We start from the raw sequence: 27,353 nt of genomic DNA, 5'->3' as shown, positions 1-27,353 counted from the left end.
AAAAAAAAAAAAAAAAAAAAAAAAAAAAAAAAGGAGGGGTTGTGAACAACATTTCCCAATACCACAAATATGCAGGGAGAAGAAAAGAGCCAAAGACTGTGAGACTGAGAGACAAAAAGAGCTGGATCCAGTGAAAAACTTCAGGAGGAGTGCCTTATCTGTAAAACACTGATGCATGACTATGGCAGGGAAGCAGGGCATCAAATTAGGCAGAAATTAAACCAGCATTTATATTGGTAGTGATCTCTGGTGTGAGAATACAGTYCTGAATATCAAGCAATGAAATAATTGTGCTTGTGTAGAAATAAGCAAAGGGAGACTRTGCATTTGCCACTTTGTAGCAAAGCAGAAGGAATTATAGTGCTGAAAATCTGCCTAAGAAATCAACCAACCTGATAAAGTGGGGACGTGCAGACCAATAAACAGTGAAACATATAAGCACAATATAGGTGCATTTTCTTAAAGTGGTTTTCCGGATGTCCAAAAAAGAAAGATCCACAAGATGGAAGCTGAAGCTCAAGAYAGAGCATTATCATGTCATACTGTTAAACGTTTCTTCTTCCAACAGTGTAAACATAAGATACTGAGGAAAGAGGCCCAGGGAAAGAAACGTTGTCACCAGCATGACAGAATAAAGGACCCATTGAACCAAAAACTTCATATGAATAAATAAAAAAAAATAAGTTAAATAATTGACTAAAACAGCGAAGGTTTAGGAAAGGACATGTATGGAGAACCCAGGAGGTAAATAAGAATAAAGSGCTCAGCAGTCAAGATAGAGATTTTAGTTAATATTAATATGACTATATAATATAATTACAGTCAACATGCCCAATGCCTTTTTTCACATACACTATAGAAAAATACTGAAGCCAGTCAGGGRRAAAAAAAAATCCTCTAATGTCCTTTCAGCTGGGAAAGGATAAGAATTTATAGACTGAAATTCTGACACTGTTGGTCTCTGTGTGATTTTCACTATTTTGATTCAACTATTTTCAGATTTTCATCCAACAGACATGTTCCTTTGAGGYAGAGAAGTCATTTGAACTTCTAGTTTCATATTAATATTTATCAGGGAGATGACATCACTCTTCTTGCTGCTAAACCAAAGGGGATAGCAACGATTTGTCTGTAGATCTGTACTTCAGACTTCACTAGAAAGGCCTGTCAGGGTCAGTCTGGTGGCCTAAGACAAGGGAGCCAAATGAACCCTCAGAAAGAAATATTTCATATTGTCATATTTCATATTATTTCAAATACATAAAGAGGAGGGAGGAGAAATTGTTTTCTTTCCCTAGACCTTACAGATTTTGCCATGGTTATATTCTTTGGAGTTTTTTTTTTTTTTTTTTTTTTTTTTTTCAGCTAGAATAGCCCTATAACAGCATATGATGTGTAAATATGGAATATCCTGTAAGTAGGAAACTCTTTTTCTAACTCCTGTCAGGTATTCAGACTATACCTTGCTGCCTGAGAATTTATAGACCTTCAGATAAATGTCTAACTTTACTCTGATCCCTATTGATCTTTTAGACTGTCAGATTGTTTCGTGACGAGTTCCCTGTGCAAGTTAATCTGTGTTTAAAAATCACTTCTTTTGATCAAGTTTTAAATTTGTTGACTTTCTGGGTCATTTGAGACTGTCACTCTTGCGTTGTAAAGGTAGAAATTGGATTACCTGGCAATCATTTTACTATGTGGATTTTGTATGTGTTTTTCTAAAACTTAATCCAGCCTCTTTGCTGTCTTTTCCAGAAGAACTCTTTTAACTACTTTAGTTAAAWTTCCTCCTTCCTGAAAGCTTTCTCTTTCTGCCTGGCATTGACAAGATGAAGATCAGAAATGTTTTCAGTTCTCTAGACTGAAATGAAATGGTCCAAAAGCCACATTTTCTCTTCTTTCTTTTTGGACTACCACAGAGCATTCAGCAAATGTTCCTACTGAGTGTTCCACAAAGGCTTTTTGTTTTATTTCCTGTCTTTTTCCCAATAAACTTAGATTTCTGCCACCAAGCACTATCGGTTATGTTGGTGTTGAATTTTACTTTCCCTTATGCTGTACCTTTGCCCAGGTTTGTTCTTTTTGAAATCTAGCATCTTTTCATCTTTTGTCTTTCCTGAATAAATTTGTACTATCTTCAAGGGCTTTTTAATTTTTTTTATTTATTTTTTTTTACTTCACTCTTCTTCTGCTTTTCCTACATTATTATTAAAGAGTGATTCACTAGTCATTGTGTTAATTTATTATTAACCTTTTGGACCATTTAGTYTTCCAATTTCTTTTTTCTTAGCATGTTTTGAATGACACAAAGTTTATTTTTTCTCTCATTTCTCTGTCAGTGTGATTCCTTAATTCAGCTAATAGGAGCTCACGTTCTCCACAGAGCTCTCCAGGACCTAGTAAATAYAACATATACAGTCTCCTGGAGTGACTTGAAAAAGGCTAACATTATGCCTATCTTTAAAAAGGATGACCTGAGGAATTATACACCAGTCAGCCTTGCCTCTGTGCCTGAAGCACATCCTTTTAAATCCATTTTCAAGCACATGAATTTCTTCTGGCTATGAATAATTCTTACATCTCTCTTCACTACCACCTTGAATTTTCACAGAATGGTTGAAATTGAAAGGGACCTCCAGAGACCGTCTAGTCCAACCCCCCCTGCTCAAAAAGTCTTTCAAATACTGATCTTGTTTATTCCGTGCACCTCTCTAACACTATCCCTCTAGTTATGTTTCCAAAAATATAGTAGCTTCTTTTATTTACACTGTTAGGACAACTACTTGACCATCTATAGACTTGATTTTACAGTCTCTGGGTCTATAAGTATGACCTTTGTTTCTTACACCTAGATGTATAATTTTATCATTGGTTATATTAGTGTTCTTTCAAAAATGTGCATTAGTAAAAACAAAACAAAATCACTTAAGTCACTCRGATCTCATAATTATTTACCATACTGTCAATGTTTGTGTTATMTATTAATTTATCATAATTTTAAAATATTTCCTCTCAATAACYAATAGAAAGGCCTAATATTGTTAGGCATAATTTCTGAGACACTTGTAATTTCCTGTGGAAAAACCTTTAGAGAACTGTTAGAAAGTTCTGTAGTTATTGAAAAAACGTTTTATTGCCATTATATAGAACCATRCTTTTATTTTTTTAAGCAAAACACTATGTCATATTAAATCAAATCCCTTTAGAGGACTATTAGAGCTGCCCTTTTACATTCATCCATACTTTGGGAAATACTGGCCAGAATGTGAAGCTGATGATATTAGTAGGGAGAGAAGCAGCACAGAATTTCTCAAAGTGATGATGTTCTCTAGAACTTCCTCCCCCCYGCCGCCGCCAGATTCCTTCCTCCCAACCTGCTGTGACTATGCAAGACTCCGTTGGAGACTTAAGGTGTTGAAATTTTTACCTGTATAAAGCAAACTTAGGCCAATGGGGATGGCGCAGTCACAGCCTTTATGGGGAGCCCTGTGTGGTCCCCCCTGTCAGCCTGGGGACTTTACCGAAGCACACTGCTGCTTCCTTTGGAATGGGCAGTTACATTTTCCTGCCAGAAAAAGCGTGGAGGAAGGTGACAGGAGGAATAATGCACTCCTAAGTCTCACATGACATGGCAAAGGAATGAATAAATAAATAAATAAAYAAATTTCCCTACTTAAATATGTGGCTAATTCAGAAGGAAAAGCAGGACGGGAGAGGAAATGTAAATAAAAAATAGRAATGCCTTATCTGATAAACAGCCTGCAGGCAAAATCCCATTAAGGAGGAAGTGCTACAATTCCTCYGCAGAATTCTTGGGAAAGTTACTTCAATTTAAAATAAACAAGTATAAAATAGAAAGGCCTCTTTAATAAAGAAAGGCCCTTTAACAAATGATCAAAAAGGAATGACAGCATGATTGCTGGCAAACTTGTTTTAAAAAATAATTGATCCAGGAAGATTTTTTGGAACACTTTTTTTAAACCAGCTATACCAAAAGATATACCAAACAAGTCATGTCTGATGAATAACTTATGTAGATTTTTTTAAAAAAACAAATTCTTGCTTTGAAGACATTCTTACCTTTGTACTAAGTAGTTTAGCTAAATAAATGATCAAATATGAGGCTTTGAAGTTCTGAACATTTATCAAAATGTTTCAATGCTGGGTAAACTATTAATAACCAAAAAGTCATAGGAGCAAGCTATTTTTAACCAAAGGGAATTGTTAACATTCYTTATCATCAGAAATTAAAGTGTCTAGTTCTTGGTAAAATTATGCAAATCATGTTGTATAAAAAGGTTATTAGCAATGCTAGGTTTTCTCCCACGAGAGAAAATGGGAAAGCTAATTTCTCCGTTCCCTTTAAGAAATTAAAGGCTCAAAAYGGTGTAGGTGCCAATTCCTGTGTGAACTCCTCTATTCCCATACAAGAGCTATAACTGGGCAGTTTCCAGGGTGTCGCAGAGCTGAGCAGCTCCCGTGCAGATGAGGGTGCCCAGCAGTYGGGATTTGGGTGATCCAACCTCGTCTCTGCGGGAAGGGATGAGCTTGGGGAGGGGATGCTGCAGACTTCCCCAGTTGCCAGGCTGACGGGCTCATGTGGGACTCGCACAGAAGTGGTGAGACTCCAGGGAAACCACTGTCATTTACCTCCTGGGAATTAGCCCCAAAGCTACTCCATTCTTACCTCTAGACAATACCTGTCTCATGTGGCTCTCCCAGTTTTGGTACATAACCCATATGACAAGGAAGAGTGGCAACTCAAAGAGCGTGCAAGCACCTGCCTGATCATGCTGTTGCTACTTGTTTATTTGTTTCACTGGTAACACATCAGAAGGCACAACGACCCAAAGTGTTTGCAAGATTAGGTCCCCAAAGCYTTAACTTCACATCCTGAAAATGTGTGGTTCCACAGAGGATGTAATGTATTATATATTGATAGTAACAACATAGGCATTAGTCTTTCCTGCTTGTAATATCTACCATAGTCTTCAAAGCATATTTTCAAACAAATAAATAAAAATCCATGCTACTTAAAACACAGTGATAATCTCAGGGCTTTTTTAAATATATATATATATATATGTACATTTATATATATTTATCTTTTTAAATATATATATATATATGTATATTTATATATATTTATCTTTAGGCCCAAAGCAATAGCAGAATATCCCGTTGCACCTTGTGTAAATAAAAACTACAGGAAGTGTGAAGAGATACTGAGCCTTGCAAAGATCTGCTAGATTTGATTTTTTTTTTTTTTTTGGTAAACATAGAAGACAACTGGAATAGAACTTTCATGAGACACCTATCAAGTAATAAGTGAAAACAGAAGGCAAGAAAATCAGAAAGTACATTTATTTCTGACAGTAGCAAGTTCTGCTGCACTTGTACTGAAGTTAACAGTTTCCAGTTAATCCAGGCAAAGTAATTTAACTGTAAAACTGCATTACAGGGGTTTGAGTGCTGTACTTGACATAAGAGCACAAGATACTTTTAACTTTGAGCTATTAAAGGAAAGTACAAATATAGAAAGTCTGTGACTGAACTAAGGCTGAACAGTCAATCTTGCACTTCTGAGAGGCTGAGAGTCCTGGGTTATGGCTGGAACAAATAGSACGGACTGCTGGAAGACTCAGGACAAACTTTAAGTAAGACAATTAAGGTGGCTATCCCACGAAATCATTCCATGTAGGTCAAAGTTATGARGGGCTGATAGTGCACTGGCTTTACAGATATAACTGAGAATTCAAAATGTTGAAAGAAACAAGACTTCAGTGTAAAAACAAGCAGAGCTCGGTCATTATCGAGTAAGATTTGTGTGAAACTGGACCTAACATAAGGATGACCACATGCCTGGACGTATGTGATAATTTACAAAGCAATTCTATGTGTTAGAGTTTGAAAGTACCAAATTATGCATTCATCTGATGAAAAGGATGGTGACAGAACCRTAAGTTTAGCTGAGTAGATGACACTGCAGCAGAAGACAGATGAACGTTTACAGTGAAAGGCTATATCATAAAGGTTATGAAGAAAATCAAAGCAAAAAATAAATACTTAGGAAARGCAAGAACAGAAACACTCCTAAGCAATCGATTTTGATTCCATATTTGATACGGACTGTACAAGAGTATAATGAAAAATTTACCATATACATTAGCATAAGGAATCCTCAGACTACGCCAATCAAGGAATGAACTGATCATTCCCTCAGTCAAGGTCKTGTACCTTCTGGGGTAGCTATCACAACAGCTATTTACAGTTCCATTTTCTGTAACACTATGCAAAACTACTTGGTTTATTTTATGAGTTATTCTTATTTTATATCTGGGGAAACTGAGGTACAGTGGTGATGAGCCTTCACCCAAAGTTACTCAATAAGCTGATGGAGACAGTTGTAAGAAAGCACAYTGTTACGCCCTCCGTCGCTTTGGTCACCTAAGGAAGGCTTTCATCTGCCTCAGGAGCTGCCATTATTGACTACTTTAATAGAGCAGTCTGGTATACAACAGTAAACCCTATAAATCTATAACCACCTTTACCTATGTTGTGCAGCAATACGTATTTTTAATGTARCTGTTGATACACAGAACAATCAGCACTGGAGCAGCTGTGTCTTAACAATTGTTCAGCAGAAAGTAAGGATTTAAAATAAATCTGTTAGTTATTGACATATTAAAAAGTTTGGCATATTAAAGCAGTGCCCATATGCCTTTGTAAAGTTTAATTACAGCTTAGATGATATATGTTAATATTTATTACAGCCATGAGAGATTCATAGTTTTGAGAAATACAAAAACCAAACTATTGATCGRTGGTACTAAAATAACTGAATTACTAGAATAACTACCTGTTTTTCTTCTGCTGCTAGAAATCCAATAAGACTGGAAAATACTTAATCCCTAGTTTTCATGACGTTCAGCTAATTATTCTGTTATTAAATACAGACTCAGCCATAGGTGTTCATTTGTTTCTTCCTTCTCAAGGAGCTGGAGATGTCAGGTGGTTAGAGCGTGAAAGCTGAAACATTCTTCTCAGTACCCTGCTCTTTGTCACTAACATTTCCCAATGTAGGGGGGAGATTTATTTCCTTCAAGGAAGGAAGACACACTTACTATGTGAATGAATACAAGAAAAGCAGGAAACCRACCACAGCTGTCAATATGCACACAATTTATGGAGCCGGAGCACTGCTGTGGTAGTATCAGACAGAGAGAGGTGCAATAACCTGTAAAAATGATTCCTGCAGATATGAACTTGGAAATAAAGCAGTTAGTACCAAGAAATTTTTATCAAAGGCCTGGTATTTGAAGGACAAAGGCTTCTTCTCAGGTTGCTTCTTGAGATGTCAGCTCTTATACTCATTTAATTGGTAAGTGGGGTACAAATAAGTTACAAGTATCATAACGAAGGAATAGCTTTGCCTCTTTCTACTCTTTTCTATTCCCAAAATAAATAAATAGAAAAATAACAATTTGATAGCAGTTCCCCTCCATCAGTAGGGGACTGTATCATTGTTTTTGTTGGGATAATTAACAGAGTTTTTTATTTTCTGCCATCGTTTCCTGCTCTTTATGTGYAACTTCTCAGATAGTCCAGCCTCCAGTTTCTCATCATTGCAGAACGGGATTGGATGGCAGGTTGGTTAGGAAATGTGGGATACTGCAAGAGGAAAGTGGGAAACCTGGGTGTGTGCGCTTATACCACAATCCTGGAAGGAAAACTTGTAGTTGTGTAAGGTCTACGCTGCTATCAATGAGGTAAAAAAACATTTAGATTTAAATGGGGACTGAGTCTGGCTCAACAGAAGTGCCAGACTAATTTTATTTTAATTATTTATTGCATTCCAATTCTCGTTGCTCTTTCTATTTTAATTGTATTTTAATTCACTGCATTTAATGTAATGAGCTGCGTCCTTCCCTCCTGTAACTTTACTAACTGGTTCAATGTCCATTTTACATTTACTACATCAAAAACAGAAGCAAGAGGAAACCTCAAAACAGCAAAAAGAAAGATGATGACTATGCACATGGCAAATGAAGATGCTGTTCTGAGTTCTGCTGCTGAAATATGAGCACCCATGCAGAGTTTTAGTGTTTTTTTTAACCAGCTTGTTATTCTATTTAAATTCCTTGTGATCACCGTGTTACTCTTGCTTTGTTTGCACTACAGCAATCCTCACATTTCCTCTTCATGATAACATCTTATGCACTGGGCAATATTTTACCTCCTCTCCTGTTGCCGTGGAGGGAAAGGCTTTGCCTGCGCGGTGGGAGACGATGACTGTTTGGTAAAGGCAGTGCCTCCGTCACCCTCCTGCTGCCCTCGGGGCGCCGCGTGCGGGGTGCTCCCCACGGCGCGGCACCAGGGCTTGTCCCGTGGGGCCTCCAGAGGGAGAAGGCTGCGGAGGTGCCTCGGCCAGGCCAGGCTGGGTGGTCGTTCAGGGTAGCCCATGGGTTTTATTTCACCCCTCTGGCTTACCGGCAGCCCTGGTTTTCTTGCTGCAAGACTATGATTCAGCTTCGAAGCTCCAGAAATGGGACGTGTCTGGTGCTTCCCGCGAGCCTACGGTACGGCGCTCAGCACAGCGAGCGGKGTGGAGGTCGTGGATGACTATAGCGGAAATCAGCGGCTGCGAAGCAGTTTGTGAATCCTTAGCAGCTGCTCATTTTAACCGTGTTCACGCAGCAGGTTTTTGTGACTATAGCTATCTAGGGAATAGTTGCCCTTTAGGGAAACGTCTCTTTATTTTCAAGGGAACAAGTGTTGCTGTATGAACAAGCCTAGTATTTATTCCTCTTTCTCTTCTGTTTAAACTGCTGTGGTTACCCGAGCAGGGAGCAGGAGGCAGGCATGGCCATCGAGATGATYGCTATTGCCCAGCTAACATCAAATATTGATGCAGACAGCTCATGAGCTTGACTGATGCGGATGTGTATTTGAATAACTTTTTTAGTGACTCCTTGCAAGTATTGAATTTACTGTCAGAAACTGAGAGCTGTTGGTCAGCAGCACCTAAACAGAAGTCCCCACAGTCTGCAGCCTCCTCCTTGGCTATTCAGCAGYGGGCAACTGGTTCAGCGCTGTTGAATCCTGCTTACTTGAGTGTTTTCAGCATCAAACTCCCAACTAGTTCTGGATTATCTTTGTTTGTGGGAGTGGAAAAGGAAAGAAATTTAGTTATTACAGATATAACGGTGATTTGAAGGATGGGGCCATAATGAGATGTTCAATTAACTTCTTTTTAACTTTAACTTCTGCTCTGCTCCACTACTCTTCAAGCTAAATACAGAAAGGCAACCTGAAGACAAAGGCTGATTTTTCTGAAATGAAAAACTTCCTTTAARCAGAGTAGGTGCCTGCTTATTGTTGCGAGTCAGCAACAATTTTGGAAATTTCACAAGTATGTGCTCAAGAGCATTACATGGGGATATAAACGTGCTACTGTAGTCTTCAAATGAGATAAATGAGCAGAACTGCATGTTTTATTTACTCTGTGCAGATAGATAGTGATGGTATCTTAAAGCAAATGCATCTGCTTGTAAATAGTGAATAGTGTTGGTCCCAGGGAGACCCCACTCACTACTGAMTGTTAAGATCTACTCTCTCAGTAAGATTTTCCAATCAGTTTCACATCTACCTTTTAATATTTTTCCCCTCATTTTCATAGCCAGTTTGAGAATGTCATGGGAGAATGCTTAAAAGACAAGATTTATGGCATCTGCTGCTTATTTCTTATCTGCAAGATGTACTTTCCTGTCATCTAAGGAATCCTGACGCTGAAAAGTTTCCTTTGAGAAGATCAAGTTAAAGCCCCTATGCAAACAAGAAGTAACTGAAACAAATGTCTATGGAAACATCATTTTTATAGGGCTTATTGAGCAAAATATGTATTTAAAAATACTGAATGAGGTCCTTACCAGACCGGAGATCAGAGCTGCAGTTCTGATATATGAATGCATACACTGGGGAAGGTAGATTTCATTTCCCTGGGGTCCACAYCTAGTATAACCCCCCCAGTCCATACTTCAACTCATAAATTTTTCTGCTCCATAAGTCTATCAGTTTCTTTGCGTGTCAAAGTTTTAATGCTACAGTTTCTGGAGTGAGGCTGAAAACTGCACAACACCAAGATCTACAGAGAAAACAGAATATTTTCATTTACAACTTTGGCAGAGAGTAATGAAATACTAATTCCTTCTCTTCTGTCCCCAAAATGCATCGTGTGCTAGCTTCAGATTCAGATTCAGAACTGAWCTTTTCTTTTACTCGAGTGACATTAGAGCATAGTGAGGAGGGGAAAAGGTTACATCTGTRTTTCTGTTAACCACATGCAGTACATCAATGGGTAGAACTTTAACATAACCGAAAGCCTGAGAACAAGTGGGGCAAAAATATCAACTACACAACTGGAAAAATGCGCCAGAGTAAGCTTTGGCTCTGAGCAATGCCTCACACGCCAATCTGCTATGGGCAGAATTCAGAAGTTTTCATCATGATGATCAGACAAAACAGTTGTGTTAATTATTGYATATGTCTGTGCGAGAGAGTCGCTGCATACTGAGGCCTTCTGCCTCTGTGATACAGCAAAGCCATATTGTGGCAGGACAAGAAATCCATTCACAGGCACGACAAACATAAGCTGCTGGCTGAAGAAATGAAAGAAAAATGAGCAGAAATACGCTTAAAACCTGTTGCATCATAAATTGCACAGAAAAGACATTAATCCAAACTCGGGCCAAAGAAGAAAGAGCTATTGGTCTTCCCTCCATCTTGCTCTTCGCCTTCCCTTGCCTGGCTCTGCGGCTTTCATGTATCTCTGATAACGATTGTTGAAACCTGTTGTAACTTCAATTACTCTGAAAGTACCATTTCTTTCTAAAGGCACCCAAAGATAGAGTGTGCAATTGAGAATGATTTTGAAACGCAGAGGAAGGGGAAAAGTCATGTTAACAAAAATCRCTAGAAAAAGAACACTAAACATTTTTGATTGCCAGTGTTGCTTTCCTGTGACTGGTGCCAAGAGATACCAAAATCAATGTGAACTACATGGTCTCAGCATTTCTCTCTGGCTGAATACCCACCCTTCTGMAGGTAAATATTACATTTGGCTGGAAAATGATCTTGTGTTCTGGTTAAAGCCCTGCATCCCGTGCAGAAATTCAACTTTGTAATAACACCTGTCCCTTTATCCAAACATCTCTCTTCTCTGTCACTCACGACTCCCCTTTTCCTCTAAAAAAGGCAAGGGGGAAACAAGTACAAACTCCAACTTCAAAAAATGCAAGCTTTTTAATGAGATATTAGTTTAGTTAAAACCTTAAATTAATTGAAAACATAATCTTTTAATTGTGAAGCAGCTCAGGCTGTCTTTTTATTTTATCCTGTCTTGAATAAATATCTTACTCTATTGAGTACTGGCTCATACGTGTCTATGCTCTGTAAAGAAGATTTTGATCTAATTTGTATTTGATGAACTGAGAAGCTGTAAATGACCATATGCGTCATCTTGGGAACACTGTAGCTTTATGCACTATGTTCGACTAGACAGAGGATCCATTAGTGACCCAACGGAGGTGTTTTAGAGCCGGCAAGGAGAACTCTCTAAATGCCATCTGCTCGCACTGTTGCTTGTAAAACGGTGTCACATCTGCTGCTCTAAAAACATTATGCTGATCTCTCCTACAGTACATGGCTGTTGCACTCTCAGCAGTGGGCAAAGGAGTCAATGCCACATTATTGGGACAAGAAATGTTAAATTAGCTAGAGATGAAATTGCATATGGCCTTCTTGGCTTCCATTATCTTGTGACAAAACGAAGGAGACTATTCAGCTGATGAAACTGAGTAAATACTTAGACTGTTTGCTAAGCTTGCCCCAGCTTGTCTGCTAAATACTATTACCTGCTTCAAACCTGACTTGCGCAAGTCGTCTCAGAAACTGTGAGGGAGTATTTAAAAGTAGGGGCTTCTTCAATTCTATCAGTGAAAAATCAAGTTTGTCCTTGATTTCACAGACATTGTGATGGTCAGAAAGCACAGCAGTTTACTTTGGTCATCAGTTCCTATAGCTTACTGTGCTTGATTGCACACCCATCTCTCATGGGATGTTTTGTATAAGGCTAATTTATCTGCTCCTGAAGCTTCAACCATACATATCTGCATACATAATACGTTTGAAATACAACTCACTAGTACAAGATTAAATGRCAATTAATGCAACCATAGTGGCAATTTCACAGTAGTGGTTTAAAGAATTAGAAACGCAGTCAGTGTTGGCATCTGGAGAAAGGCTCTAGTGATGCAGTAGGGACTTTTGGAAGTGCTGAGCAATTGTGGACCCCATTGCCTAAAGATGTGGTACTTGGCTTTTCACACCCAAATTCAATTATTTTGACCTTCTGTACTTTTTACTTCTTACATAGTATTACCAAACACACAAGCTGTTAAWTCATTGTTTTGAGGGATCTGCAGGTAAAGTAATAATAACAAAAGAAAGTTGTTATCGTTTGTTTTACTAGTGGCTATATTCTTTCTGTTTTCTCTTGAAACTAACTCGAAGCATAGATGGATTTTGCTGAAGTCTGAATTTTGTAAAGAAATGACCAATCCGTATTRTGACAGCCTTATGATCACTTCCAGTTTTCAAGGCAGAGAGGAGTAGAATTCTATGCAATGTCATATAAAATGACATGACAAAAGAGAGGCCAGGATGCCAGATAAGGTGGTCATATGGCATTTTCTGTCGCCATAAGAGACTAATACGAGGACTTAATGAGATAATTTGTCATATGCTTTTGCTAAAGAATGGAGTATCTGATGTAGTCCTCTTTCTTACTTTTTCTTTCTTTTCTGCTCTCARCACCTTGGATGATCTGAGCTGCATTATTTCTGCTACAAAGGGTGGTTCTAAATTGTCCTGCATGCCTGAAAGAGCTGGAACAGACCAGACAATAGGACATTGGAAGGCTTTTCTGGCCTATGRTCTGCTCCTGGCTTGACCACTGACCTGGACAAGTCACTTCTTTTGGTGCCTTCTTTCTATTATCATATTTCACACATCAGTTAATGAAATGGTATTTTCCATTATGGTGTATTTGAACCCTGATCGTATTCGTGAACACCACTGTACCATAAGCGGAAATGAAAGCTTTGGCATTCATCCAAGATCAAGACACTTGCCTTTTCTACAGCACTGTATCAAGCTGGAAGGTGCTCTTGTATGAAAGAGATTTGACCCCTTTGTCTCTGAAGTGTCCTAGAAACCAAGGATCTTTAGAAATGATACCCTCCCCAAACTGAACTCCTCAGACAGAAAAGAACCTGCAGCAGAGTAAGACTGTCCAGCAAATGCCACCTGTAATGAACAGCATGAATCCTCATGCATAACATATATAACAGATAGCAGAAAGAGCAGAAACTGATATCACTTTGACTATTTTTGTTAATGCCTCATGATACTTTACTTCAGCAGGCTACCTGTAAGGTTCCTTAAAAATTAACTAGCTAACAAGATTTCATATATGCATCATTAGAATTTGAATATTTTTGACAGCCTGTATAAATGTCTAAACTGGTCATATTTCATCTTTATAGTAATTATTGTAATATTTGCTTCTTGTAAGAGAAATGGAGTGTTTCATTCATCTATGTTTTATAAGGATACAAGTCTTAGAATGGGACAAATGTCTGTTACAGTCCCAAYAGCTATTGTAAGTGTCCTTTAGGGAATACATTGAAAGAAATTAGAGTAATGGTGAATACTTTGTTTTCRGGAGGCTTTGCTAAAACTAGAAGAATGAATGGAACTGCTTGTATGGACCCAAATTTTGACACTTTAGAACAAATGACACGGGAGCCAGCTCTAGCATCAATGACTCTCCAGGTTTCTGRTGGGTAGCTGTAGCATCAGTCTGATCTTGGTGATTAGAATAGTAAAATGCAGTTGTGAGATGGAGACAAATGGAGATGTGAACCAGCAGGAATTCAGCCAGCTTGGTAGCTGCAGTATGTGAAATATAGAAGAAATCCTGAAGCTGGTGCCAAAACAAGTTGAGAAGCCTGTGTAATGTGTTGCCACACAGGCACATCGCTCTGGGTTCAGAAAGAGCCTAACTGTGTTCATTTAATGACGATGTCTAGATAAAAAGAAATTGTTGGTGGTTTTACCTGCTTGGGTGCAGCATTGCATGGATGCAGCTAAATTGTTATCAGATATGGCTCAGTAAACATAGTTAGCTTCTACGGAGCAAGTTTATTTTTCTGCCCTCCCTGTGCCCCCTGTGCAAATGTGTCTTGTAGAACTTAAAATCTTAACTTCAAAAAATTTCTATGTAAGTGACATTCTCCCTATCCAAGCTATTTTATAAGACAATGTTTGCATGAAATTGGAGCGTTGGGTTGCTAGCAACTCGGGGGCATATTGCAGCATACTAAGTCATTTGTATTGATCAGGCTTGACCTTGTTTATTCTGTGTGATGAGATAATTTCATGGCCTTAGGTGACAAGTGCACAATTCCTTAGGATACATATGCATATAGTAATAAAGATGAAGTCAATAATCAAGTGATTCTAGCACCTCTTGCTCGCAGAATATGTACTACTGGTAGAGTTTAGGAGCAGGAGTTGTTTGTTTTTTTAAGATGGAAAGACAAAGCCATTCTAAGGAAGAAATAGAGCTGCTTTTTTTTTTCTCCACAATCAGGAAAAATCAATCTATAATTGATCAATATAATCTGTAATAATCAATCTAGTATGCTCCCTTGTGCAGGCAAAAGTAAACATGTGAAGATGAGGTCTGATTGGAATGTTGATCCTCCTATGCATGCAACTAAATTTGACTCAAATGTAATATCCAGGTCGATTCAAATCTCACGACACTACGGAGCTGTTCTGATCTGAAGTCARTCTTACATATGATTATCTGAGAAGAACTACACTTTGGCTTGGTACCAACAGTTTTGTTTTCTCATGGAATAATAGCAGTGGTATCCAAAGTCTTCTTGAAAAAAGGCATTGGTTGTTTGGACATCTTAAAAACCACAGACCAGTGTCTACTCATGCCAGGTTACATTATATTTCAGAGAAAGTCAGGATCTGAGGACAATGAGTTTTGTTTGGACTCATCCGTATTTCTCTCTGTATTGATCTGCCCTTTTACAGACTTCAACAACCATATCCTTCCAGTCCTGAGAAACACTATTTTGTGCAATCCTTTTTCCAAATTTTTCAGCCTACTGAACTAGTCAGTTTAATTCAGCTTGGAAGTCTGATRTAGTTTTGAGTTGTGTTCCCTCTGCTACATTGGCATGGATTTGGAGGCTTGCGTTCATCTCGCTAAATCATTTGGCTCTCCCAATTATTTATCTAACCATTCCTAATTTAGATTAACATGTAGATATGAGAAATAATTTCATCTTGCCTGCCAGGTTACTCGAACAGTTACTCCACAACAATGCCATGTCCATCATACTTGGTAATTGCTTTCTGCCTGTTGGAATTCTCTCCAACTTTGGTCATTAAATAGAGTATCCTTTTCTATAYTGCTAGCTGTAAGTTCCTCTGCATAAATCTACAGTGAAGATGGGTTCTTTAGATTTCAGTTCAGTTACAGCTATTTGCAAACTGATATGTAGTTTCTGCAGAAATCTTCCTGAATATTTTGACCATCTCTCTGAAGAATTAAAGTTGAAAATCACTTTAGTGAGCCTGGATCCAATACAGACCTATCAAAGGAAGTGCAGACGCAGTTGTGGAGATCTCAAAGGACTTTAGAAAACATAATAGATGGGAAGCAGGGTTACAAAATTCCTTTCAGAGTCACTTTTTTATTAGGTTTAGCTTTCTTAACCTCAGGTTTTCAAGCCTGCTCTTTCACGCTCTTCAGAATCTGCATTGTTATATCTCTGCTCTTCTGTTCTTTTTTTTTACCTAAGCCAATGTAACCAGCACTTGCTTGCTCTCTCTCTTGTTCTCTCTCTCTCCCTCTCAGATTATCTTCTACATATGAATGATAACTTGGCAACTGAAATGTAGTTTTAGGCAGTGTTCAATATGAACATTATATAATCAAATACTTTTAAAGTATCTTTACAATAACAACAGCCAAGACCATACAGTTATCCTTTTGCTTCTTACAAAGTGTGCTTCAGGTGAGGACTTGCACTAAATAAATTGCTTTGAAGGCAAACCTTTTATGTACAGGAGTCCTGAATCTGTAGATAAGACTGAATGTGGTATTTTTTTCCCTTGCCACTCCTTCCTTTTCTTATGTTGAGTTCTGCAGCCTAAAGTGTTGTTTATTGAGATAAAATGCTTGGTAACTAATGTACTTAATTTAAATAACTAGATTTAGAGCAGGCTGATGCTTAGATTGGAGTAGACTGATGCCTAAATCAACTGACTGGAATCATAAAGTGCTCTGTCAGTTGGATGCTCTGATCTGTACAGTATGAGTAAGTCCACAGGAAAAGATACTTTGACATATGGCTAATCAAAATATTTTTTACAAAACCTATATCCTCCTGCCATAGCTCAGTCTGGAGCCTTTTGACCCCTTTGCAGGACGACAACTGCTGTGGAGCTGTGACATGACATAACATGTAATTTTTTTCTCCATGTTTCATTATCTTTCACCCCTTCTGTTCTCCCTCAGGCCATCTTTGATAGATGATAACTATAACATCCAAGGGCATCCTATAAAATCCTAAGCTTGAGCTGCTGAAGACTGCATGAAATTCTTGAGAATGGAATGTTCTCCTTTTTGTTAGTCCTCTGTGAATATAGACAACTTTTTTCTGTTTTTAAATTTGAATTGGCTTTTTAAAGRATAACAGAGCTTCAGTAGCTCACATTTTAACATCATCCATATGCATATGCATAGTCTTAAGTAACAGTTCCCAGCCCTCTATTGTTTTAGGAGGATTATAACTATTTCTCTGGAGGCAAAACAATATAACGTAGTAGTTCAAGGTCTGGCATCTCAGAGTTTCCTACAGTGCCATGCAAGCAAAGAACAACAATCTTTTTTTGCCCTCCTCCATAGGTGTAAACAAAGAGAAACAAAGAATATCATAAGAAGAAATTTAAAACAAGAATATTTTTGGCCAACCTACAGAAGAAAGAGCTTCAGTCCAAAAAAAAAAAAAAAACAAACAAACAAAAAAAAAAAACTTAATGTATTCTTAAGGTTTCTCAGAAAAAATAGGAATGAAATTATCAGATTAGATATATTGACTCTAGACACACAATCCATAGCAAGGTGTCTGACCTCTCACTAGCACTTAGATGCACTAACGGAACGTACTGTTTGATATAGAGATATCTGAGCAAGCTTTAACCTGGAAGACTTGACTAACTAGTAGCTGGTCACTGAACCCTCTTCAGGCTAAGTTGTCCTTCCTGGAGGTGCCTTGACTGTTTATGTAGAGCTGGCTTGGTTATATCTGTTTCCTTGCAATGCAGGTATACCTTTTCTATTTGATCTCATAGAGTCTTCCTTTCCCAAACTAGAAAGACTGGGAAGGACCAGGGAGGTGTATCCTGTCTTCCCTTCCTCCTATAAATCCTAGAGCTTGGTTCTTCAGCTACTAAAAATAACTCTAGGATGTTTGTTCCACCCTGGAAAAAAATTTTCTGTACACAGTAAGAGCCCACCCAGCAAGACAGGAATTCTCAAATAGTCACATTAATGCACAACTACTTATCACATATGACCCAAAGAAGTGGTTTGAGAGAGAGCTCACCATGCTTGCACTTCTAGGCAGAGAAGCAGATTTTCTGGCTGGTATTTCTTTGCTCTGAGAAATCATAATTTCTACAGGCAGGCCAGATCTTGTTCTGCATGAGGCACCATTACCAAATGACCCAAGAGAAGGACTTGTATCCAGGGACAAAGACTTCTCTAATTTGCGTGTTCGTGCTCCAGCTACAATGTCATCACTTCTCAGACTCTCTAAGTCTATTTCTTGATGAGATTTCCCATCTAGAATGTTCTCTTTCCAGCCTTCAGGAGACTTTCTCTTAATGCGCAAATCATCTAGGCTTCTCACACCGGATGGAAAGGTGTTCTTAAGTTTAGCAGCTCGGTATGCCCTCAGGCTCATGGGATCAAGCACTCTGAAAGTAACTTCATTAATAAATTGAGAGAATTTGAGTTTAGCTTCAATTTTTTCTTCCACAACAGACAATGAGCTTGATGATCCTTGACTCACCACACTCAAGTCAGATGCAGAGGAACTGCTTTTCTTGTGTGTCTTCTTCTGCCTCTGGAGCTTTTGGCCAGTATTTCCCAATTCTGCCGGGTATAGAGAAGAGTGTTCCAGTCCATGGGTTTTTTCACCCCCTTTCTGACAGTGCTTTGATCGATGAGGTCGATAGCCTTCATCCTTATTTTTGCTTTTAACAAAGCTTTTAGCTTCTGACCTTGTGCTACCCTGAAACTCAAAGCTGTCCTCACTGGAGCTGCAGTGTTTTGAGTAACTGTTCATTGTCAAGTCTCCAGAGAGTTTTGTCTCCGCATCAGTTCCTGCTTCTGGTACACAAGCAGAGGTGGATGCACAGCGTGCTCTTCCTTCAGTCACCCTGCCAGCCCCCTCTTGCTTGGCAGGTCTTTCAGGCACAACACCCACTGGCTTAACACGGGAAATGGAACCCTGTGACAGTGGCTCCATTTACTTTCGTGTCTGTATGTCAGCTGGCATCAGTGAGAGTGGCATTGCTGTAAATCCTTCTCTGTCTTATAAGACAACAGGCATGTCTTTGACAAGCAAATTAGTGCAGCCACCACAATTTATCTCGTATGCATCCCAAATTATGTGTATGTTTCATAATTAGATCAATAGCACATTCTCATCATTTTAATTAGCCATAGTAATCTGCAGAATCTATAGGACATGTAAATTTTCCAGGTTATTGAGTGCATAGTGGATAAACATGAGCTTTCATTGATCCAAACAGCATAGATATATTCCTGTCTGTTGAACTGGAAACCAGACTACCATGATGTAAATCAATTCTCACTAAGTAAAGTCTGGAGTGGTTCTGTTTCAGGGCTTTTTAAAATCCAATAGAAGAGAAGGTCATGCTATTCTGTCCTAACGCTACTAGTGTTTGCTGTTCTATTAGAAAGCTTAGTAGTGGATTTGCTGGACCCAGAAAGACAAAAAGAGAGTGTGATTCTCGCTTTCTACCTGCTTGCTCTTGCCATAATTTTCATTCTAAAATAATTTGTAGAAGGTTTGAATCCAAAGAAAGGTGCATTATTTCAACACTGTAAATGAGTCTGGAGCAATAACAGTGAAGTCTTCCATCATTTTCTGTGCAAGGCTCTTGAAGTTCCTTACATAGGGTAAAAAACTTCAGGCAAGTCTTAACTGTGAAGCAGAAAATTGTTGTTTTTGCTTTGTGCATGCAAGAAGCTAAAATGTAATCAAAACGAGGTTCTAAGGGCTGTATAATCATTCTGAGGGCTGGACTCTCCTGATGATGTCCTACCACAGGAACTGACATGAGAATGAAATGATTAATTCAAAAGGTTTTCTCTGCATTCCCTTTCCTTGGGATGAGTGACAAAACAAGCTGTGTAACCCTTTTTTGCTGGTGGGAGTCAGTCTCAGCTTACGTCACCTTCGTTGCTATCACTGTGGCATTCTGGCCGAAGCAATACAGCAGGTTCAAAAAGAAAAAAGAGGATTAGAGCAGAAACCTGAATGACCTCCTTTAAACACTAAGGCATGGGAAAGTGAGGAGGATTCTTGGAAGATGCTGAGAAGAGAAGTAGAAAAGACTCCCAGGTGGCAAGGGAGAGGGGAAAAAAGTCAACAAGGAGCACATTTAAATGCATCAAAGATAGCTGACAGGTCAGTAGCAGCTCAGATTACAAGGTAATTCTACAAGCTTTTGAAGTGGATATTGTACTTAGGTCCCTCATTACCAGTCACTTTGCCACAGCAAAGAATTTATTGTCTCCACATTGGTAATTCCAGGACTCATTTAAATCATAGTTCATAAAAACTGCTGAAGTGTTACAAATTTCTCAAATTAACATAGTAAGTGCATTAATTTTGCAAATAACAGGGGAACAAGAATATCCTTTTACCACATCAGAAATCAATTGCTTTTACTGGAATTACTTTCTGAAATGCTTTCATATTTTCTGCGGGACTGTGCCATACCACTGCATGTTATGAACGTTATCCTAATCACTGAGAAAAATGTGGTTTAAAATGCATAAACCCTACTCATACCGTTCTGGTTCAGAAGAATGTATTCCTCTCTCAATTGAAGGTGAACTTGCCTGTTTGTAGGGCTGGTGAATATTTTCTTTTGTCAACACAAAGATTTTCATGACCTTTTCAATGCAGTCATAGCACAGTACAGCACTATTCTCTTCTTGTAAATCCAGAATTTAGGGGTTTGTTCAGTATGTCCTAATACAAACTGCTGCAAACTTATGGTGACTCACTGAAGCAAATAGGATTCCCCAAAGATGCGGGGTCTCTGCTAACGCATCTTAGAACTTTTGTGTTCCAGGACCATTAGAGCTTGGCAAAGTGCAAGTTCTTGTTTGCTGCAATTTTAATGGACTTTATTAATATTTCTGTTTCAGAAACAGAGCAAGCCTCACTCTTGAGCCAGAATCTTTAACGACGTGTACATATTTGGAGAAGAGTGGTTTTTATTCATATGTCATTGAGTGCATTTGCGCATGAACAAAGCTATGAGGACTACAAGCACAAATTCAACTATCCATTGCATATGTGCAAATTTTAGGGTGTGAATGAGACAGAAGGCTGTGGTACAGCCAACAGATATGGCTTATATATTCTATTGTCAGAAAGGAGCCCATTTGTTTTGAAATATATCATTCATATGACAGTCAATTATCGTTTGCAAAGAAGAAGAAACATGTCAGGATACTTATGTTTTTAATACTGCTTCTTCTCTTTCTTCAGATGATTTCTGCCTAATGACTTCAGACCTTTGAGCTTAACCAATCAGGAAACGGTGATCAAGACATATGATCTAACAGCCAATTATTAAAAACAAAGACTAAGCTGTCTGCAAAAAAACAGATAAGATTTCTTTCTTGGATGAGACTAGGCTGACATGGGAAAGATTGATACAAATCTGTTTACATCTAACCTTCTAAATCTTTGTTAGAATAGATGTTATCAGAGTAGATAGCAACACTGACTATTCAGTGGTCTGTCTAAAATAAGTTGACCAAAATATTCTCTAGAGAATGCTGAATTACCAAAATCATTTCTACTAGTCATATTTTCAAAGAGAAGCTGAATATTAAACATGCATATGCTTAAGAAATTGGATGTTTGAGACTTTGAACTCTTGTATAATGATTTGATATTTGTAATCTAGTTTCCAAATTTTAAGTGAATTACATTAAAAACCGTTAAAATTATTTTGCCTTATAGATTTAAATCTCTCTGAACACTCTGCTGATAAAGAGAATTTTTCTCTCCCATGCAAGCAGGTGCGTCCGTGAATAGCAATGTATTGCTGCAGTAGTCTGGGCAGTATTCTTGAAACATACCTTTAGCAAGCTGTATTAGCAATCAAAGTCCTGTTATTTCTTGCTTGAATATACCTCTGCTAGCTAGATGCTTGCCTGATGCTCACCTTTGTGAGCTCTTCTAAAACTGTTCTATTAACATTAAAATATCTTAACAGAAATATTTATGTATTAATTTTGTATTATTTTAGAAATGGTGAGTGCAGTTCTTGTAATGAATCAGTATGTCTGTGCAAATCAATTGAAAACTGCCTGAACTATGGGACAGACTTGACTGTAAATGAGATGTCCTTTGTTAGTAGTTCTGCCGTTAACCAATTAGATGAGCTTTGGTGGACRCCTGAACTTTCTTCTGCAGCTGCTGTGCCCTGTCTTTAAAATTTAGGAAGAGATTATCTTTTTCCATGCATTATCCATGCATTGATACACAATCTTGCATAATGAGGCCCTAATCAAAATGAGATCTCYAGAGATTAACAAGAACCAAACTGTGATAACTCATAAGTGAACAAGTTCCAGGGACTCAGATGGATCCAGTTCATGACTTAGTCTAGTGCAATGACTAATCTATTGTATTCTATTTTAGTATTAATAAAAGAGTTAAACAGGGTAATATTGATTCTTTCCTACTAGAAATTAAATTGATGGCTGAATCTGAAACATTTATAACAGTGTTAGCTAAGATCACAGCTTAAATGGGACTCTCATAATGATTCGGTTTTTCATTTGACAAGATTGATGCATTCAGGGACCTGTCTGGTAAATTTGTTACTTAGCCAAACATATGAAGATTTTTCTAAAGGTTAATTTAAGCTTATTTGTATTCTGAGTGTCATTTTACACAGACATTATCAGAAACCTGCATATTTTGTATAAAAATGGAGCAGAACAGAGTAGTTACCTCCCAACATGAATTGATTGAGAGTAATTCCTTACACATCACTGCCCAAAGACTGAAAATTGAAATTTTAGCATTGTGGGAAATTTAAAAAGTATATCGTTATTCCTACTCCCTTTTAACAATATTCTTGGTTTTTCAACTTTAGGCAATTTTAATTTTTGCTAATAATGTCAGAAACAAAGGCAAGATATACATGTAGCAAAAAAGCTGCAGTAGGTTGTTATGACAACTAGAGGTTTCTTTGTGCAATGCTCTGGAAGATGTGATCATTTTTGGGTCAAAGCAGACAACATTCAACAGTTCTAATATTAAATTGTGCAAAGTTTTTATATATCTACAATTATGATTTCAATGCACTAACAATAAGATATTCTGCGAATTACCTACATGGGAAAAACTGTGAACAGGTCTAGAGGTTTTACACATTATGAGATTCGTAAGATCTTAAGTTATTAACTAAAAAGTAAGTCATGCTTTTGAACAAAATATTGGAGTATATTTTAATTACAGTTAAGGTTGGGACCAGCACCTTTTGTAGTTAGCAGACAGACTTGAGGATTTGGGATCAGGAATTACACTGTTTTCTGTACTGTTTTTGTGGCAACAAAGGGTGAGTGTTTCCATTACAATGAAGTGGATTCCTTGTAAGCTAGTTCTCAGTCAGCCTTTACATTGCCTGGAAATACTGTCCATSTACTTTGGTCAGACCTGCTGGAGCTGGAGCAATTGCTGGAGTAGCAATTACAATTGCTGATCAATCTCTGTTCTGCTATTAATATCTCTATAGAAGATTAGAATATTCTATAAGATTTCAACTTTTCAGATGTTCAGACTGTATAGGGTATGAAGTCTTCACAAACTGGGGAATAAGGTATCTTCTGTGTGACATAGGTAAGAAGAAATTCCACTAAAATGACAAGCTATTCTGGAAATGTTTATTATACATATTCTTCTAACTTTCTCTGAACTGAATCTTGTTACTTTCAAAATATTTGTGCATAAGGTTAACTATGCAGAAAATTCTTTTTCTGGTCATTTGGTTCTCCAGGCTGCCTCTGATGAAACCTTTTCCAAACCTGTTCATGAAGCGAATTCTCATCTCCCACTTCTTTGACAGAAAACACTGACTAATTCCTCCACATGATTACCTCCTCTGGGCCATGTGTGGCTTCCTTCTCCAAGGTAGCAACATTGTATTCAGTTACTGTGCTCAAATTTATTTCTTTTATTATATTTATTAAAAAAACAGTATGCTAATAAAGGATAATCTCTAAAGAGGAAAACCGCCAATGGAACATATATGAAGAAGAATGCAACGTAACTAGGTAAGCGCCTATGGATAATTATACACTCTTCAGAGCCTAGCAACTTCTTTGACAAAACCTTTTAAGAAACAGCATTTCCTCATATTTTTCAATAGCTCTCTGATCAGTAGAGTCTCATTGTATACAGTCCTGGGAAAACGAGATGTGGTATTTTTTGAAATAAGTAAGACTAGTCTTTAATGTCCAGTGTGATTAAAGGGCTGTTGGGATCAATCTACAGGACAAAGTGGCAACTTTGGAATGACTAGATCAGTCAGAATACGGCTTTGTTGGGAGTTGGAGGTACCCGTTCATTCTTCATTTCTGTCTGCCCTACAGACGTGTGAGTCCATTAAGCACACTGTCCGCTCTCAAAATAGCTACATGCCAATTCGTTCAGTGGCCGTTCTTGTTCAGATATATACTTTCCTCCTTTTGCCTTCAATGAAACTGTTATCAAACCTCATACACTACTTTGTACTTAATGAAGTTTATTCTGGAACATTTTACTGGACCTTTCTACTTTATAATTTATTCCTTTATATTATTCAGATATTCCCCTCTGACTGGGTTTGTTTTAGAAAAGAGTCTGTTTTTTCTTCTCTAATGACTGCCAGATACCGATTTGCTTTTAATATAAGGTTGTCTAGCCTAATTTCTTCAGCAAGACAGTGTTGGCTTAAAACGCTCTCAGCATGGTTTCATTTAGCAGTTCTCCAGAAAGCATCTAGTTTCGAAATTAATGGAACAATGTCTATTCCTATGGTGCTAGGTGTCACACAACAAAAATTCCATATCATTAAACATTAACTTCACCAATCTTTTTTTTTCTCTCTTTATTTTTAGAGAAAAATCTTTTGTAATGGACAGRAGAGACAGCAGTTATTGCCTCTAGTCATTTTACCTGGCTAGACTCTCCTTGAAAGTCTTGCACTCCTAAGTAAAATTCCAGAGGACATTTACTCTAATTCTATAGGATCCAATTTTAATATTCAAGAGATCCAGCTTTCTTCAAGACCAGTAGAATGAAAGTTCAGTTTCTGAATTTTAATAGSTGGCTGTTAACTGGAACTAGTTAAAATCTTAAAATGAATTTTTCCTATCTCTAAAAATTGTTGCTAGCTCTGTATTTGGCTGTAATGACAAACAGAAAATTGTAGCAAAGCTGCCAGCATTGTATCAGTCTCGATTCTTAAAACCTATTTTGTAATTAATTTGTTTGCATTTGGAAGACTCATAAAAAATGTGTTCATATATTTAAAACYAAGTCCATTAAAACTGATGGGCTTTCTAAATAACAGCAACTTAGATGTGGGAAGGTAAGAAAAGTAGTGGGTTTTTTTCTTTTTTTTTCTTTTTAGGTTTGCAGTGATCAACATTAGGCTGCCTAAATTGACCTAGCGTAGCTGTCAAAAGAATAGGATAGCATAAATKCTATGGAACTATATGCAATATGTCAAAATATAGTTGGAGATCCAGTTTTGAAGGAGCTTTACTACCATGACTCTTCCTCCACATGTTCATTGSTGTACTGAGAGAATCCCATTCAAATATAAATCATAGCAGGGGACAGAAATCCCCTGATTTTTCCACACTTAGAGTTTTTTTAGTCATGTTCAGGCCAAATTACCGATCTTGAAGAAGCAGAAAGCTTCACTTGTGTATTTACCAACTTTACGGTGTGCTAGACACTTGACTATACAATTCAATACATCTGTAAACTGATAACACTTTCATTTCTGAAGCATATGATAATTTTGATCAAGAGGAAAAWTTCAGGGATGAATTAAAGTGTTGTCAGCTTCCTGAATGTATTTCATGAGTATTGACAGCACTGATATTAAAACTAGTTTCAGTATCTTATGAATTAAGTGTTTTTGGTGAAGTATTTACCTCTTCCCAAGAACAGCAATAAAAGTGATAGTTTTCAGTGGCATGAAATGTACTGGAAAAGATACTCTAACGTCTCACAGAACTTGTATTTCTGTGCAGGAATATGCATGGTGGACTTTGCCTCCAACCTTGAATCTAGGTCTAAAGGATCTAAATTCCATCTATTAATCTACCTCTCCAACATACTAAGGCAAATACTTGTTTCTTTCAACTGCAGAGTGACCAAACACAATGCTACAAATTGCTGTACCATCTTGCTTTCACACAGCTGCAAGTCTGATTCATTTAACTTATAGCTGAATGCTAGATGAAGCTGTGCTAAGCCTGTTAGTAGTGTTGAGCGTTAGAAGGAGAGGTGGTTTTTAGCATAGATCCTGATCCTYAAAAGGGAGTCACTGTTTTCTGACAAATGCTACAGCTGCAGCAAGACTAAGTCATCCCRGTTTAACATGCAAGCTGTAGCTTAAAAAATAACTTAAAATTTAGAGAGAAAAATGTAAGCTTGAAATGTTTTAATAAACCATTTTAAAAATTATTTTTATGGTAATACAGCAGAGGAAAATAATCTTCCCATAGTCTTCACTATGCTCAGCATCATACTATCAGGACACCTACTATTGCTTTGCAAGYAGCCAGACAAGTATCAGTTTTATACCATTGGCTGTTTTCTSACCTAGCAGTAGAAAAGCAGACTGTGGCTATATTTTGCTGAGTATATTTTGCTCAAAGAMATGTASCAGGCATGTGCAGTATTAGACGATMGGACATTTGGTAGCCCTTCAYTCCTAGAGGACGTTTTCCCTTTCTGTCACCTATGAAGACAAATTTTAGTCTTGCTGAGAAGAGCCACAGAAATGAAGCTGCAGACTATGATCTTTTTCAAAGGTGTTAAGTGTTCTTTTATTTATCTGCATTTCAGACAATGTGTTGAGTGCTTTGAACAGAGGAATATGAAAYAATATGGAGGCTGATCTACAATATAGAGAACAGATTTGTGGTCTAGCTAGGCTGAGCTTTGGAGCAGATACCCTATCATTTTTTTTCTCATTGTCGGCATTTCCTTAGCACTAAAAACTTGTGGTATCACCTGCCTGAGAGGTCACTGTTCTCAGCCGAGAGAGATGGAGTTTCCTAGCTATCTGAAAATGGCAGCATCCCTGAGTAACACCTTCATTGCCAGATTAACATTCAATGACCAGCCGCAGCTCTGTACCTTGACTGTGACGGACTCCTCAGAATGTTTTCTGTCCTCTACCATCAGTATCTTTCTCTTGCTTGGATTCAGCTCTAGCTACCTGCTCCATGAGCTGCTTTTGACKTGCAGTACCTTCTTTGTAGCCGTGCTGTAGGCTTGGGTAGAGCTGTATGTTACCTGCATTACTCTGGCATTTGAACCTGTGTCTCCAGTTCACTTTGTAGTTGGATGGTGAAAAGAGCCAGCAAAGTAAGTGATTTTTCTGAGAACACACAGATGAGGAATCTCAGTTTCTTCCTTTGCTAATTGAGAAGATGCTTTTAGGAGAGTGTCAAATACTTTTAGTCTATTTTCAAACCTGTTGTCCTTTGAGGTAGGATAACAGTATCATGTAGCTTTCTAAACTACGTATACTTATTCCCTCGTGTCACTCTCCTTTTTCTCTCTTCCTCTTTCTCAGCTTGTATATCTTTTTACTTTATTATTTGGCAAAAAAAGGAGGAAAATCRAAAGAAAATT

At 37.8% G+C, this 27,353-nt stretch overlaps 1 protein-coding gene across 1 annotated transcript in view; it reads right to left on the bottom strand.

Moving 5' to 3' along the window:
• BEGAIN (brain enriched guanylate kinase associated) overlaps positions 1-18,680 on the bottom strand; it is a 146,206-nt gene extending 127,526 nt beyond the window's left edge. The window contains exon 1 of the mRNA XM_085317442.1: positions 17,754-18,680. Coding sequence (XP_085173568.1) covers positions 17,754-18,680 — 927 coding nt within the window. The remainder of the gene's footprint in view (positions 1-17,753) is intronic.
• Positions 18,681-27,353: the final 8,673 nt, after the last annotated feature.

Source organism: Rhea americana, unplaced genomic scaffold, assembly GCF_003343005.1.
Source record: "Rhea americana isolate MKP2758 unplaced genomic scaffold, rheAme1 scaffold_5, whole genome shotgun sequence".
NCBI classification, from domain to species: Eukaryota; Metazoa; Chordata; class Aves; order Rheiformes; family Rheidae; genus Rhea; species Rhea americana.
The sequence above is the reverse complement of the archived record's forward strand: the minus strand, read 5'-3'. Positions and strand labels throughout refer to the sequence as shown.